General features: G+C 57.6%; 1 protein-coding gene across 21 annotated transcripts in view; it reads left to right on the top strand.

Annotated features, from left to right (window-relative positions):
* Positions 1-15,545, top strand: part of SYNGAP1 (synaptic Ras GTPase activating protein 1) — a 32,101-nt gene that overhangs the window by 7,293 nt on the left and 9,263 nt on the right. For 15 of the 21 annotated variants that reach the window (XR_004285122.1, XM_032340630.1, XM_032340625.1 and 12 more), the window contains 12 exons: positions 5,171-5,262; positions 5,697-5,818; positions 7,622-7,775; positions 7,994-8,092; positions 9,558-10,184; positions 10,334-10,478; positions 10,708-10,852; positions 12,361-12,597; positions 12,736-12,937; positions 13,144-13,322; positions 13,996-14,037; positions 14,434-15,508. Coding sequence is in view for 20 of the 21 variants with exons in the window: in XM_032340630.1 (XP_032196521.1) it covers positions 5,171-5,262; positions 5,697-5,818; positions 7,622-7,775; positions 7,994-8,092; positions 9,558-10,184; positions 10,334-10,478; positions 10,708-10,852; positions 12,361-12,597; positions 12,736-12,937; positions 13,144-13,322; positions 13,996-14,037; positions 14,434-15,508 (3,119 nt within the window). In the remaining variant the exon portion in view is untranslated. Of the gene's footprint in view, positions 1-1,223; positions 1,259-1,339; positions 1,423-4,736; positions 5,054-5,170; positions 5,263-5,696; positions 5,819-7,621; positions 7,776-7,993; positions 8,093-9,557; positions 10,185-10,333; positions 10,479-10,707; positions 10,853-12,360; positions 12,598-12,735; positions 12,938-13,143; positions 13,323-13,995; positions 14,038-14,433; positions 15,509-15,545 lie in introns of those variants that run through there. The other 6 variants (XM_032340628.1, XM_032340627.1, XM_032340640.1 and 3 more) reach the window with 5 other exon arrangements.

Below are 15,545 nucleotides of genomic sequence, written 5' to 3'. Positions count from 1 at the left end.
TAGGGATCCAGGCTCCCGGTTTCTCTTCCTCAAAGAGATCCAGTGTCCTGTCTCCATCCCTTAGCTCCCTATATATAGCCCTCTTCTGATAGGCGCAGGTCTCACTGGCCTTGGGGGCCAGCTCTGGGACCCTGGGTTGGTAGGTGGGTGGGTAGGGATGTGTGTCGTAGTCATGGAAACCTCTGACCATGGGGTAGGGGGGTGTGGAGAGCACATTTCTATGAGGCAAAGCCAGGTGGTGGTGATGGTGTGTACAGAGAATGTGTGTGATGTCTGTCACATCTGTGTGTGCGTGTGTGTGTGTGTGTGTCATGTTCATGTCTGGGAAAGATTTGTGTGTGTGCACATGTGCATACCTGTGTGTCTAGGCCAGAATGGTCACATGCTCATGGAGCATGTTTATCATATGTCGGGTGGTTGATATCTCTGCCCACATAATCCCCATGTTTCTCCTTGTCCTGAGTCCCTTGGGGTCTGGGGTCTCTGGTGTGAGTCTCCGGTGTATTTTGGGTGAGGGCATCCGTGTTTGTTTGGAGTTGGGGATGATATGTGGAGGTCGTCGTGTTGAGGGTTCAGTAGGGGTTAGAAGAGGGTCCTGGAGTATATCTAGTTGGGGGGAAGGTCTAGTGAAGAGTTGATGATAGCTGGTGAACCTCTGGGGTTTTCAGGGGGACATGGAATCTGTAAAGGGCATAGAGGATAGGCAGGGACACAGGGATCTTTAGGGGCTTGGGGGCCTGGGTCCGCGAAGGTATGTGCTGAAGCTGTGGACGCTGGAGCCCAGGAGAGGTCGCCGGACCTTTGAGGGGCATTGGAATCCAGGGCTCCTCCTTTGCTGGGTGGAGCCGCCGCCCCTCGCTTCCTCCGCGGTTTTGGTGGGGGGTCCTGCTCGGGAGGGGATGGTGGGAAGCCCGGTTGGTTTTGGGGGTCCCCTTGCCCCCCTCCCCCGTCTCTCTCGCGCTGTCTCCGGGCGACGGGGCTCGTGACAGAGGCGGCCACGGCAGCAGCGGTCGCCTAGCAACGGCGGCGGGGCCCGGGCAACGGCGGCAGCGGCGGGAGCGGCGGCGGAGGGAGCCGTTCCCGCGGCCGTCACCGCGCGGCCGGCCGTCCCGGGCCCCGCCGCCGCCCCCAACGCGCCGGGCGGCGCGAGCCGGGCCGCGCCGCCCCCTCTCCCGCCGCACCCCGCCCCTCCCCCGCGCAGGGGCGGGGCCCCTCCCCCACCGGGGACACCCCCGACCCCCCCAGGGGGCGGTGCGAGGTAAGGGCGGGGCCGGGCGGACGAAGAGCGCGCGTGGGGGCGGGGGCGCGCGTGTGCGTGGGCGCGGGGAAGGGGGTGGGGAAGCCGCGGCGGCGGCGGCGGCGGCGGCGGCAGCTGCTCCCTCCGCATGTTCTCGCTGCATCTTCCGAGTGGGGGGAGTTATGGTAACTGGAGGGGGGCAGCGGAGGTGGGGGGTCGGGGACCGGCCTCTGGGGGGCCAGGGTCGCGAGCTCGCGGGGGAGGCCGGTGTGGGGTGGTCTCGGAGCCCCTTGGTGGAGACAGCAGCCCGTGTGTCCGTGTATGTGTTCGTGTCCATGCTCCTGCCCCCCGTGTGTCGATGCCATGTGTACCCGGGGCCCAGTTCCTCATGCACACATGTGCACCCAGCCGTGTGCAAGCCTGTCCTCTCTCATCGTGCCTCTGTCCGGTTCCAGCCTAGGAGGCTGCTGGGCCGGCCACTGGCCATACTGGTACATGTCACCTCTGACCCTGAGCTTGCATGTCCCTGGCTGGAGCTCACCTCCAGGCAGTCTCTTGTGTCTAGGGATGTGTGGCAGCATGAGCAAGATTTTCTCTGCCCTGGTGGCAGGTGTGTGTCTTTGCATGTGTTCCATCATTGGCCTGGGTATCTGTGTCAATCCCAGCACGGGTGTCCAGGGCGTGTCTGGATGTGGGTGGTGTGCAAGTGGGGGAAGGGAGTGCGTAAGTGAGCTTCTTGGAACCCTACTATATGTGAAACACCTTTGGGGTGGGCAGGTGTGAGCCCCTGCTCTGTCTGGGAGTGGGGACAGAAAAGGTGAAAAGGAAAGGAGTGGAGAGAAAGTGGAAAAGTGGGGAGAAAGGAGGTGAAGAGGAATGAGGGAGGTTTCGCCTGGAGAAAAGGGATAGCTGGAGAAGGGGAATGTGGGAGATGCTTGAGCCAGATTGAGGAAAAAAGAGGATAAGAGAGCTTAAGATGGGGAACTGGATGGGGATGGAGGGAGAAAGGATCTGGAAGCTGGGGAGGAGGAGTGGGGAGAGCAGAGAGGCCTGTGAGTAAAGCTGTTGGAGAGAAGTAAGGGGCAAGATGAGAGAGGCCACTGGTTCATGTAGGCTGTAGGATCAGGCTTAGTTGGATGAGGGATGGCCCCTCAGGCGTGGAGCCTGGCTCATGGTGGGGGGCCTGTCACTGCAGGGACTGTCAGTAGAGCTTCCTGTCCCCAGTACAGAGTTTTGCCCCTCATTTCTCTGCTCTGTCCAACTCTGTTCCTCATTCTGCTCTGGCAGCCTCCCTCCTTGGCTCTCCTCGAGAGCTGCCAGCTGGGTATGACAGGGAAGAAAGGCTGAAGGGCAGGGGGAGATTCTGTGGGTGATGGCAAGATTAGAGAGATTGAAGAGGCGGGAGTCCAAGCCCTTGCTGTGTGTGTGTGAGAGTGCGATTGTGTGTGTACACAGGGTGTGTACATGTGTGGGTGTGTGCACAATGCCTGTGTTACGGGTATGTGTAGGTGGCTGTTATGTGTGTGCATGCGTGTATACATCGTGTAGGGATGGGACTTGGAGACCCAGGATTGCAGGGTGCACTGACCAGGTTTGCTCTGTGTGTGTACACGCGTATGTGCCATGTTTTCTGTACATGTCACTGTATGCAGCATTCATAACAGAATGTCCTGTGTTTCTGTCACTTTCTTTTTTTCTACATGTTTTCCTTTTTTGTGGCAGTGAAAGTCTTTGTAAGCATTTGTGTTTGTGGCCTCCACGTACCTGTGACTTACGTGTGAGTTCATGGGTCTTAGTTCCTGGTAACGTGTAAGGTTATATTACTTCCAAGAGCCAAGGAAGCCAGTTCGCAAATTGTTCTCTTTCTGTTAATTCTGTAGCTCCAAAGCAAAATTCTAGTCGATTTAAAGTTAGTCTTTGTGCCTTTCTTTATTAGAGGAGCTTGCATATGGAAGTAGCGGCTGAGGTTGGTTTCTTTGGAATGGGAGTGAGGCAGCCATACCGAAGAAATGGAGAGACTAAGAAAAAAATATCCTGACCCCTTAGATGTATTGTTGAATGTGTCCTAGATGGGTAATTGATGCATTTGCTCCTCATTTTCTCCTCCTTGGAGAGCAATCATGGATGCTTGCGTCGGAGTCAATCAAGGACTGGGGGAGAAGAAGGGGTTGTCCTGAGATGAAGTGGATGTGGTCATACTTCTCATGTGAATGAATGATGTTTGTGCTTTCGGGGTACCAGGATACCTTGCTGTGATTGGGTCCACAGTATATTCAGGCATGTATCTTAGAGCTTAAACCAACTTCCTGTGTGTGTGTGTGTGTGTGTGTGTGTGTGTGTGTCAGGGTTAACTGTCCATTTCTGTAATGTGCTGCCCACATGATTGCCCAAGGGACTGGGGCCACATGTCCACACCAGCAGCTCTCATGTGGGTGTCTGGGTCAAAATGTGTACTCTCCTGTTGCAGTGTTCACATATGTCTAAGCATGTATACCGTGGGGTATGTGGGCCTCAAGGTCTCAGAATGTGGATCTGTGGCACGCCCGTGCTCACAGTTGTCTGTATGTCTCATAAGCACCTAGATCCCTATTTTTTGTACTGTGGTTATATACACGTACCCCCACAGTTCAGTGTATGTTTCTGTGCTCTACACACTGTTCCCAAGGGTCTGGCTAGGGTTCCTGTGTCATGGAGCCCACATTTTTGTAGCCAGACCTTCTAACACCTGGGTTTTAGAAGCAAAGGGAAGCTGGGGACTGATTCTAGGGCAAGTTGCTGGCGATTTGCAATTCTGGAAGCAGACAGTGAAAATATAGCTGTGGTCCTCCCTTGTTCCGGAACCTAGAGAGTTAACAGGCAGCTCTTCCGGTCCCCCCCTCCCAGTCTGTAGCTTCTTGTTGCCGTGGAGATGGTAGCCCCGCCCCTGATGCAGCACCTGCCCCCCCATTGGCTGCAGTGGTGACTGTGGGGCTGAAGGGGGAGCCCAGGCCTGGGCAGCCATTCTGGAGCTGGAGCCGGAGCTTGGCATCCCCCCACTTTCATTCTCCTCTAGCCCCTTTGCCCCTCTCAATTCCCAGGCAGCAGAGCCTCAGCTTCCCTCCTTGAGCTGCCAACCCTCTAGACTCTTGGCCATCCGGCCTTCATCCGCATTCTCCCCCCCTCCTCCTCCTCTCCCTACCCTCACTTGGGAGTCCCCTGAACCTTCACTGCTCATCCTCCCCGCTCCCTGCCCACTCCCCCACTCTCCTGCATTCTTCTCTTTCCTCTACCCCCTCCTTCCTTTCTGAGTCCCAGCCACTGCAGTGCACGTGGAACGGGCCCCTTCTCCCCTCCCCCCCCCTCTGCCCCTTCCTTGGATTTTCTGTCCCCAGGCTTCTTCCCCTGCCACTCCTCACAGGTCTCTTCTAAGACTTCCCCCTCCAGACCAGGGAGGGGGTCATGGGAGGCAGCCCTGGCTCTTCAGACAGACAGGGGTTACAGGAGAGGGGAGCAGGTGAAAGATGTGTCCAGCTGAGGGGAGAGGAAAGCCTGCCTATGGGCAATGACCTTTAACCCAACTTCCCCCCCCAGCTAGCCCCTTCCTGGGGGGGTGGGCATCAAGGACCTAGCTTCCGTGGATCTTTGGTGTCCTTCTACCACTGGGGTTTTACTGACCCTCTCAGCCATGCCCTTCTGCTGACTGCCAGTCCCAGTCATGGGCCTAAGGCCTCCCACCCCGTCCCCCTCGGGGGGCTCCGGCTCGGGTTCTTTACCCCCTCCTTCCCGCCGCCAGCCTCTCAGCCGCCGCTGCTCTTCCTGCTGCTTTCCGGGGGGTAGGTGAGGCTGGAGCTGAGGGGCAGAGGGAGGTGGGCGAATGGGCTGGGGTCAGAAGTGGACACCTGGGCTAACAACGACCCCTCCCAACCTCTCTTCTGGCTCTTTTCCCATCTCCAGAATACCACTTGGGTCGCTCGAGGAGGAAGAGCGTCCCAGGGGGGAAGCAGTACAGCATGGAGGCCGCCCCCGCTGCGCCCTTCCGGCCCTCGGTGAGTGAAGGCGCCTGCCAGATGTGGCTCAGCTGGGCCCCCTCCCCTCCAGCCCCAGCTGGAGTCCCAGCATTCTGAGAAAGGGGGCAGGAGAGAGAGAGAGCACTTGCCTCTCCCCACCTCTTTGGTTTCCCCCTCCTTGGCTCTGTCCCCCTGTTTCTCAGACCAGCCCTCCCACCTTCTCCAAGCTGGGGTGTGTGTGTGTGTGTGTGTGTGTGTGTGTGTGTGTGAATGTGTGTGTGAGTGCTTGCACCCGTTGGGAGCAAAGGAAGACAAATTGGTAGCAGGGTTCCTATCTCCATTTCCTCACCTCTAGAGGCTTCCCTTTTCTCCCATCCCACTTTCATCCAGGGACTCTTTCCCAGGTGAGGGGTGAGTAGGTAGAACTGACCCTGCCCCAACCCACCCATATCCCCATTTACAACCCACCCCAGCAAGGCTTCCTGAGCCGGAGGTTAAAAAGCTCCATCAAACGCACGAAGTCACAACCCAAACTTGACCGGACCAGCAGCTTTCGCCAGATCCTGCCTCGCTTCCGAAGTGCTGACCATGACAGGTACAGGGGCTGGGGTGAGTGGGGTGAGTTGGACCCAAGACAGGGGGTCTTTGGATGAGATTGGAGGGAAGGGGCTTGTCTGGGTACAGAGAGTGAAGGCCCTGGATTGGCTGAGGGAGGCTTTGGGCCAGGGGACAGAATGAAGAAGAGGCAGCAGCAAGAGAGGGGCAGGGGGTAAGGCAGAGGACAAGCAGAGAGGCAGGAAGGGGAATGAAGGTGAGGCCAAGGAGGGATGTGGCCAACAGAAGGATGTGGCCAACAGAAGGATGGGCTCCAGCCCAGGATTGAAGGAGCTGTATAGGACAGAGAAGGAGTAGTGGAGCCTGGAAAGAACAATGAAGGAATCCAGGGAAGGGGACAGTGGGTTGGTAGGAGAGGGAGCAATGTGACCTAGGGAGAAGGGTGTGAGGGCATGACAGCTGCTTGGAGTGGGGCTGGCAGATACCAATGGACAAGGGAAGGGGAGGCTGGCACAACTACACAGGTGGACAAAACAGGGAGGGGAAGCTTAGGGTTAATCATGGATTGAAGTGCAAGGAAGAAGCCCTCAGAGAATTTCTGACGGTACTGTCTCTGAGGCTGGGGTTGCAGGAGATCTGATATTTGCTTCTGTTGTCTGCTTCTTGGGGTCCCTCTTTGGGTTTCCCCTCACCCAATCACTCCCTAGGGAGAACCCTGTCCTTCCTTTTCCCCCATGTCTGGCCGCCCCCAGGATTGGGCAGGTAGGGAGGTTGGGATAGGTGAGTCACACCGTCCCCTGCCCCCCTCTCATGTCACCAGAGCTGGATTTGGGCCTGGGGGGGGGTGGTGAGGGCATGGTATTCCTGGCCGCGGGGGCGGGGGGCCGGGGGAGCGTCGCGCTGACGGCAAAGGAGCCCAAGATGACGGGGCTGCTATAAATAGCTTCATGGAGGCTCCCACACCCGAGCTCCCCCTCCCGCTTTCCTCCTGCTCTCCACTCTTCCTCCCCTAGCCATCTCCCAGCCGCTCACTATCTTATCCCTCTATATTGTGTGGCCCGGCATCCATTCCCTCAGCCCCCTTTACCTTCTGCTGTCTGGTGCAGTCCCTGCTTGTCCCCCCATCTCTGTTCCCACGCCCCTCTTTCCGGCTGCTCCTCGCCATTCTCCCATCCTCTCTCCTTCTGCACGTGGCTTTGCCTCCACCTGCTCCCTCCTGCCCTACCTCCCCCTCTTTCCCAGGCCCCATTTTCTAGCTTTTCCTTCGCACTTCCCTGCCCACAGCTTTCTCCTATTTCTTGTGATTTACCTTGCCTCTTTTTCCTGATTCTGCTAAAACTTGTCCTCTTCTTGCATTCATTCATTCTTCGAATCATTACACGTTTCTTAGGTATTAGCTGTGTGCCAGGCCCAAACAAATATCTTCTTTGTACTTCTGGTTCTTTACTTCCACTTTTCCCCCCTTATATTGAGGCTCTGGTTTCAGCTTGAAGTCCCACCGGGAAGTGCCCCAGGCCCACCTGTTCTCTCTCTCTCTCTCTTTTCTTTTTCCCCCCTACCATGGTCTATTTCTGGGTTGAAATATTTCCAGGTGTCCCCAGTCCTCACAACCTCTTAGGTGTGAATTGGGGGGGGGGGTAGGGGATTCTTAAAGGGTCCTGGCTTCTCTCACTTTGCTCATGTCCTTCCCCAAGGATAGGCCAGCTTTCTTTCTGTCCCTGTCCATATGGGAAGGGGGTTCAGGAGGCTCTTTCACCTAGGATAGGTCTCCATCCTAGAGCTGGCCCCTGGGTGTGTCAGAAGAGTGAGGCCCTAATCTTGTGGTCTGACCCTTCCCTGCCAGGGCCCGGCTGATGCAGAGCTTCAAGGAGTCACACTCTCATGAGTCCTTGCTGAGCCCTAGCAGTGCAGCTGAGGCCTTGGAGCTCAACCTGGATGAAGATTCCATTATCAAGCCAGTGCATAGCTCCATCCTGGGCCAGGAGTTCTGTTTTGAGGTACTGAGTCTAGGGGGCTGGAGAGGGCAGGAGTGATGGAGGGTGAGGGCACAGAGGCCTGGAGAAAGTGGCACAGGTGGGGATGGTAAGGAAACAGAAACTTCTGGGGCTGGAAGAGAGGAGGGTAGGTAAGGGAGGAAGACATGGTGATGGGGTCTTGGGTGCTTAGGAGTCACCTCCCCTCTGGAGCCCCATCTCAACCCCCCACCCCTCTTTAGGTAACAACGTCTTCAGGAACAAAATGTTTTGCGTGTCGTTCCGCGGCCGAAAGGGACAAATGGATCGAGAATCTACAACGGGCAGTGAAACCCAACAAGGTATTGGGAGTAAAGGAGATACAGACACCATGCGCAAGGCAAAGGTCAAACCACAGGGGAAGCTGGGGGCCTAGAGGGCAAGGTGAGCTAAAGGGAAGTGGGGCTTGGGGAAGAGGGGACCTGGATGAGCAGGAGGTGACCCCACGTTTCTCTGAGTCCCCGTTTCTTTTGCCATTCTTTCTGCCTCAGGGTCTATTACCATAGAAGTCATAGACTTACAGCGTTGATCCATCTTTCCTGGAGGCAAGCAGTGCCTGCCAGTACCCTGACAGCTGGACACCTAGCCCCTGCTTGCCACATCTCTGGGAGACTCATAGAGTTGTCAGTTAGCCAAGCCTCTAGACCTTAGTTTCCTCTCCATAAAGCTGGTGGGAATAGGGTTTATATGACAATTAGATGATCTCTAAAGTCCTTTTGGCTCAGAGATTCTACAAGTCTGGGTTCTTCCCAAAGCTTCTATCTCCCAGGAGAAATGCTCCCAGTTCCATCAGCTCTTCTCAGATCCCAGGCTCCAGTGAGCTCACAGTCCTGGCAGCCCTCCTCTGGGGAAATCCCTTGTTTTTCATTGTCCATAATTAGACCCAAGAGGCTGGGTGCAGTCTGACCCATGCAGAATCGGAACACCAAGTTCTGTTCACACGGCAGCCTCCCCTGAGCTTGACCAAGACCTTGTGGTCCTATGCATCCCCGGGCCCTTTCGCAATGACTCTGCACGTAGCCTCGCCCATCTCGTATTTATTCAACTCACTTTTTTGTGTGTTTTTGTAGTCAATCTCTGATTGTTTTGGGGGGACTCCGCAGTTCACCCCTTCAAATTCCACCTTATTTTTTTTTGGTTTATTCTTTGAGCTTTTGAAACTTTTCCCTAGGCTGATTCTGTTGTCTGATGTAGGAGCCCCTTGCTGTACTAGTTGTCCAGGGCTGCAGTAACAAATTACTGCAAATTAGGTCACTTAAAATGAAAGAACTTTATTTTTCCAAAGTTTAGAAGACCAAAAGTCCAAAAAGAAGGTGCTGGCAAAACCCTGGTCCCTCTGAAGCTCTAGGAAGAACCCTTCCCTGCCTCTTTTTGTTTTTCTCATTTTTTCTTTCTAGCGTCTTGATAGCTCTTTGACTTGTAGCTGCATCTGTCCAATTTCTGCCTCTGTGTGACTTCAGTTTAGGTCTCTAAATCCCCCCCTGCATACAGAAATGAGCCATTGGATTTAGGGCCCACACTAATCCAGAGTGGATACATCTTGATATGAGTAGATCAACAGTTCCCCAGTGAAGGCCACATTCATAGGTTCCAAGTGGACACGAATTTTGAGGGGAGTACACTATTCAACCCAGTACACACATCTTCTTAGCCTTCTGACTGCCGTCTTAGAGATCCTGTCGCGTTTTCTCACTGCCTCTCCCCTTTTGGTGTCTCTGTCTTTCTCTCCCTTCTCTGTTATCCGCTGGGCCCACCCTACTCCCCTAGGACAACAGCCGCCGGGTGGACAATGTGTTGAAGCTGTGGATCATAGAGGCTCGGGAGCTGCCCCCCAAAAAGCGGTACTACTGCGAGCTGTGCCTGGACGACATGCTGTATGCGCGCACCACCTCCAAGCCCCGCTCGGCCTCAGGGGACACTGTCTTCTGGGGCGAGCACTTTGAGTTCAACAACCTGCCGGCTGTCCGCGCCCTGCGGCTCCATCTGTACCGTGACTCAGACAAAAAGCGCAAGAAGGACAAAGCGGGCTATGTCGGCCTGGTGACTGTGCCTGTGGCCACCCTTGCTGGGCGCCACTTCACAGAGCAGTGGTACCCCGTCACCCTGCCGACGGGCAGCGGGGGCTCTGGGGGCATGGGGGGCTCAGGAGGGGGTGGGGGCTCTGGGAGTGGCTCCGGGGGCAAGGGCAAAGGAGGCTGCCCAGCTGTGCGGCTGAAGGCGCGTTACCAGACCATGAGTATCCTGCCCATGGAGCTCTATAAGGAGTTTGCAGAGTACGTCACCAACCATTACCGGATGCTGTGTGCGGTGCTGGAGCCCGCCCTGAATGTCAAGGGCAAGGAGGAGGTGGCCAGTGCACTGGTTCACATTCTGCAGAGTACGGGCAAGGCCAAGGTGAGCACTGTGCCCTCAGGAACAGGTGACTCAGCAGTGGGCACTTGCTGGGGGGCGGGGTTGGGATGGATAGTAAGGATAGGGCACTTTGTCTTCGGAATGAGCTTGGGTTGGACAGAGGCCGACCCTTGGATTTTCCCGGGCCTCAGGACTTCCTTTCAGACATGGCCATGTCTGAGGTGGACCGGTTCATGGAACGGGAGCACCTCATATTCCGCGAGAACACGCTCGCCACTAAAGCCATAGAAGAGTACATGAGACTGATTGGTCAGAAATACCTCAAGGATGCCATTGGTATGGCCCACCCTCTGGTCTCCCTCCTCCCAAACTTAACAGATGTCCATCCCAACCCTAAACCTGGCTACTCCAGACCCGAGGTCACACTTCCTCAGCTTGATGCTTCCCAGCCTCGAGTCCCTGGCCTCTGGCCTCCAGCCATGGGATTCCACAATTCCCCAACCCAGGCAGCCCCCATCCCTGCCCTTGGCAAGTGTGACCACCCTGTGTTGTGCCCCCACCCCAGGGGAGTTCATCCGTGCTCTGTATGAGTCCGAGGAGAACTGCGAGGTGGACCCCATCAAATGCACAGCGTCTAGCCTGGCCGAGCACCAGGCCAACCTGCGGATGTGCTGTGAGTTGGCCCTGTGCAAGGTGGTCAACTCCCACTGGTGAGACTGGGAACGCTGGGTGGGGGCCGGGGCCGGGGTCGTGTGTTCATCTGTTCATCCATCTGTCCATCCGCAAAGAGGACTGAGTACTGGGTATGGGCAGAGCAGTGTGCTGGGGGCTGTGAGGCAGGCAGACAGGATTGAGGCTTGGCCCTGCCCTGAGAGGGCATCACCGGGAATGAGTAGGGATGGAGTAGATGTACGGAAGGCCACAGAACAGTTGTAGTAGGTGTGAAGTGTCAAGTGAGGCTTCCCCCAGGAAACGTAAGGTCAGAGAAGGCAGAGCTTTGATGGGAACAAGCAAGGAAGGCTTCATGGAGGAGGTGTCCCTGGGCTGGGCTTTGAAGACTGGGTTGGGTTCTGATACATGGATATGGTGGGCAAAGGAGACATTGCAGGAGAAGGCTGTGGGACGGGCACATGAGTGAAGGTGAGCGGCCCGGGAGCTTTTGGGGGCCGGTAGTTAGCTCAGGTTTCATGGAGCCCGTGGCTCCTAGTGGAGAGTGGAAGGAGGAGAGGTCCGGAAAGGGGGGTTGGAGTTAGAATCTGGAAGTCCTCAGCTGTCAGGCTAAGGAGACTGAGTTCACCGGTGGGTCATGGGATGCCATTAGTGGTGCTAGTGCCAAGAAGTATCACGATCGAGAAGATTAATCCTTAAGTGGTGTAGAGTGCAGGGCGTGACAAGTAGGGAGAGCATGGTGCAGGCTAGCTAGAGGTGATTGTTTTGGGGTGAGATGTGGATCAGGATAGTGGCAGGGAGGGGAGAAAAGGGCCTGCTGTGAAGGCCCCTCTGAGGAAGGGATCAGCTGGAGTTGTCAACTGACTGGGAAGAAGGGAACTTGTCTGTGGGGAGTCATGGATGACTTGAGAGGCCATGAGGCTGGTGTTTGAGACCTGCGGCCTCATTGACAGAACCCAGGGAAGTCAGGAGGAGGAGCTCCGAGGTGTGGGGGCGATGGTGAGCTCTGTTTTACACTACACGAGTCAGAGTTTAAGGTGTCAATGGGATGCTGAAGTGGAACGGGGAGGTGGGGGAGTGAGCGCTGAGCCATCGCAGGGAGTGGGGATCACGCAGGGGCACTTCCATCCCCATTTCCCTGGAATCCAGAAGAGTTGGGGGGTCCGAGCTCCCTGTACCTCAAGTGACCCTCCATCTCTCTCCCATCTCTGTCTCTCCCTGGTGTCTGTTTTTCTTCTACTCCTCTCCTTGTCTCTCTCATACACCCTCCGTCTCTCTCCCGCATGTCTCTCTCCCCTCACCTTCTCTCCCCCTCCATTTCTTTCTCCCCGATCTGTCTGTTCCCTCTCCCATAGGCCTCTTCTTCCAGCAGCCTTCCGTCTTCCTGCTGCAGTCCCTCCCTCCCTGTCTCTCCCTGACTCTGTTTCCACACCCTCACCTCCTAGCACCCCCCTCAGCATGTTTCCTGGAAGCTGAGGGTCTCTGGGGCTCAGTCCCGGTCTCTCTCTTTCTCTCTCTCTCTCTCTGTCTCCCCACCCCTTCCCCTCAGCGTGTTCCCGAGGGAGCTGAAGGAGGTGTTTGCATCTTGGCGACTGCGCTGCGCAGAGCGGGGCCGGGAGGACATCGCTGACAGGCTGATCAGCGCCTCGCTCTTCTTGCGCTTCCTCTGTCCAGCCATTATGTCGCCCAGTCTCTTTGGGCTCATGCAGGAGTACCCAGATGAGCAGACCTCACGAACCCTAACCCTCATCGCCAAGGTCATCCAAAACTTGGCCAACTTTTCCAAGTGAGGGAAGCCTCAGGCAGGGGTAGGGTGGGGCTGGGGGTGGCCAGGAAGGGTCTCCCGAGTCCCCAGAGACCCTCAGACGGGTGGGTGTGAGGCCTTCTGTGTGTGTGACCTCTGCCTTCTGGACACCTTGGCCAGGTTTACCTCAAAGGAGGACTTTCTGGGATTCATGAATGAGTTTCTGGAGCTGGAGTGGGGTTCCATGCAGCAGTTCCTGTATGAGATCTCCAACCTGGACACGCTGACCAACAGTAGTAGCTTTGAGGGTTACATCGACTTGGGCCGAGAGCTCTCCACACTCCATGCTCTGCTCTGGGAGGTGCTGCCCCAGCTCAGTAAGGTCAGCAGATGCCCATCTGTCCCCTCCCCAGGTGTTTCCAGAGGCTCCAGTGGCCTGAGAGACCACCCCTCGCACAGATTTTTCTCCCCTCCCAGTCCCCACCCCATCTCTACCACTCCCCCAGTTCGGACACCCTTCCCCACCTCCCCGCACCCTCTGGGGCCCTCTTAGAACTGGGCACTCAGGTAACAGCCTCACCCTTCCAGGAAGCCCTCCTGAAGCTGGGCCCACTGCCCCGGCTCCTCAACGACATCAGCACAGCTCTGAGGAACCCCAACATCCAAAGGCAGCCGAGCCGTCAGAGTGAGCGGCCCCGGCCTCAGCCTGTGGTGCTTCGGGGCCCATCGGCCGAGATGCAGGGCTACATGATGCGGGACCTCAACAGGTGAGCACCGAGGACCCCCATGCCTGTGCCGTGGGGGCCCTGACTTCTCTGCTCGGGGGACATCTCACTGGGCCCCTGTGCATCTTTCTCGGGCTTGAAAGAAAGGAAAAAGAGGCAGGCTCTCAGAGAAAATGGTAAGGAGATGGGTTAGGCTGAGAGCCCTTTAAGGGCAGAGGGAGCAGGCAACTCTGAGCCCCAGGAAGAGTGAGGGGGCTCCTCTGGCTCCAGCCTATTGGAAGCCTGGGGCTTCCTGCCACAAGCTCTGCTTTGCCTAGCCCCTCTGCCGGCCCATGCCTGCCCCAGAGCAGAGGTTCAGCCACACATGCTGGATCAGCCGTGTAGCACCCAAACACTGAACCGTCTCTGGCCCGGTCGGTAAATAAGTACCACCCTGGTCCCCGCCAGAACCTAGCGGACCTCAGTTACCACCCAGCGCTGGGAAGTAACGTGGGGATCCTAGCAGGGCCTCCTGAGCCCCAGCATCCATTTCAACGCGGCGGCCTCGGCTGCTGCTTATTCTGCTGACCGCCCTGCTTGTCCCTCCGCCCCGGTCTCCCTCCATGATGCCATACCCATTCCACCATTCCCACCTCTCCTTCCATGCGTCCACGCCTTCTGCCCACCTCTCTCCTTCTCTCTGTCTGTGCTCGCCCCTCTTCCCATCTCTCTCCAGCTCCATCGACCTTCAGTCCTTCATGGCTCGCGGCCTCAACAGGTGAGGGGCTCTCCCCTCCCCCGTCCCCCTCTCCTCTCCTCTCTGCTCCCCCCTCCCACTCCAGTGGCCTTCACCTTCCTCCTCTCCTCTTCTCCTCCATGCACCCTCATCTCCTCCATATCTGCCCGGACTTGCCCCTCATCCCTCCTCTTGGTGCCCCCATCTCCCCTCCTCTAGGCCTCACTCCCTTCCTGGAGGGGTCTTTTCCTTTCCTTTTTCCCATGTATCCCCTCCCATGCTCCCTGCCGGCCCTCTCCAGAGCTGCCACCTCCAGCTCCCCGCCCTTCCCTGCAGGTCCCGCTTCTCACCCCAAGGCCTGTACCACCCCACAGCAGGCTCAGTTGCCAGTGGCCACGGCCTCACCTCTTGCTCGTATGCCCCTTTCCCTTCCCGCAGCTCTATGGACATGGCTCGCCTCCCCTCCCCAACCAAGGAAAAGCCGCCCCCACCACCCCCCGGTGGGGGTAAAGACCTGTTCTATGTAAGCCGTCCACCCCTGGCCCGCTCTTCGCCAGCATACTGCACAAGCAGCTCGGACATCACAGAGCCAGAGCAGAAGATGCTGAGCGTCAACAAGAGTGTCTCCATGCTGGATTTGCAGGGCGACGGGCCCGGTGGCCGCCTCAACAGCAGCAGTGTGTCCAACCTGGCAGCCGTTGGGGACCTGCTGCACTCGAGCCAGGCTTCCCTGACTGCGGCCTTGGGGCTGCGGCCTGCACCCGCGGGACGCCTCTCCCAGGGGAGCGGCTCGTCCATTACCGCAGCTGGCATGCGCCTCAGCCAGATGGGTGTTACCACGGATGGTGTCCCTGCCCAGCAACTGCGCATCCCCCTCTCCTTCCAGAACCCTCTCTTCCACATGGCTGCTGATGGGCCAGGCCCCCCAGGGGGCCACGGAGGGGGTGGTGGTCACGGCCCACCTTCCTCCCACCACCACCATCACCACCATCACCACCACCGAGGTGGAGAGCCCCCTGGGGACACCTTTGCCCCGTTCCATGGCTATAGCAAGAGTGAGGACCTCTCCTCAGGGGTCCCCAAGCCCCCTGCCGCTTCCATCCTTCACAGCCACAGCTACAGTGATGAGTTTGGACCCTCTGGCACTGACTTCACCCGTCGGCAGCTCTCACTCCAGGACAACCTGCAGCACATGCTGTCCCCTCCCCAGATCACCATTGGTCCCCAGAGGCCTGCCCCCTCAGGGCCTGGAGGTGGGAGTGGCGGTGGGGGCAGTGGCGGGGGTGGCGGGGGCCAGCCACCTCCATTGCAGAGGGGCAAGTCTCAGCAGTTGACAGTCAGCGCGGCCCAGAAACCCCGGCCATCCAGTGGGAATCTGTTGCAGTCACCGGAGCCGAGTTACGGCCCTGCCCGTCCACGGCAACAGAGCCTCAGCAAAGAGGGCAGCATTGGGGGCAGCGGGGGCAGCGGTGGCGGAGGGGGTGGGGGGCTCAAGCCCTCCATCACGAAGCAGGTACGTGGGGGTGGGAGGAAGGCCAGATGGGGGAGGG

Source organism: Mustela erminea, chromosome 4 (assembly GCF_009829155.1).
Source record: "Mustela erminea isolate mMusErm1 chromosome 4, mMusErm1.Pri, whole genome shotgun sequence".
Lineage (NCBI taxonomy): Eukaryota > Metazoa > Chordata > Mammalia > Carnivora > Mustelidae > Mustela > Mustela erminea.
This window is presented reverse-complemented; position numbering and strand designations above follow the sequence as displayed.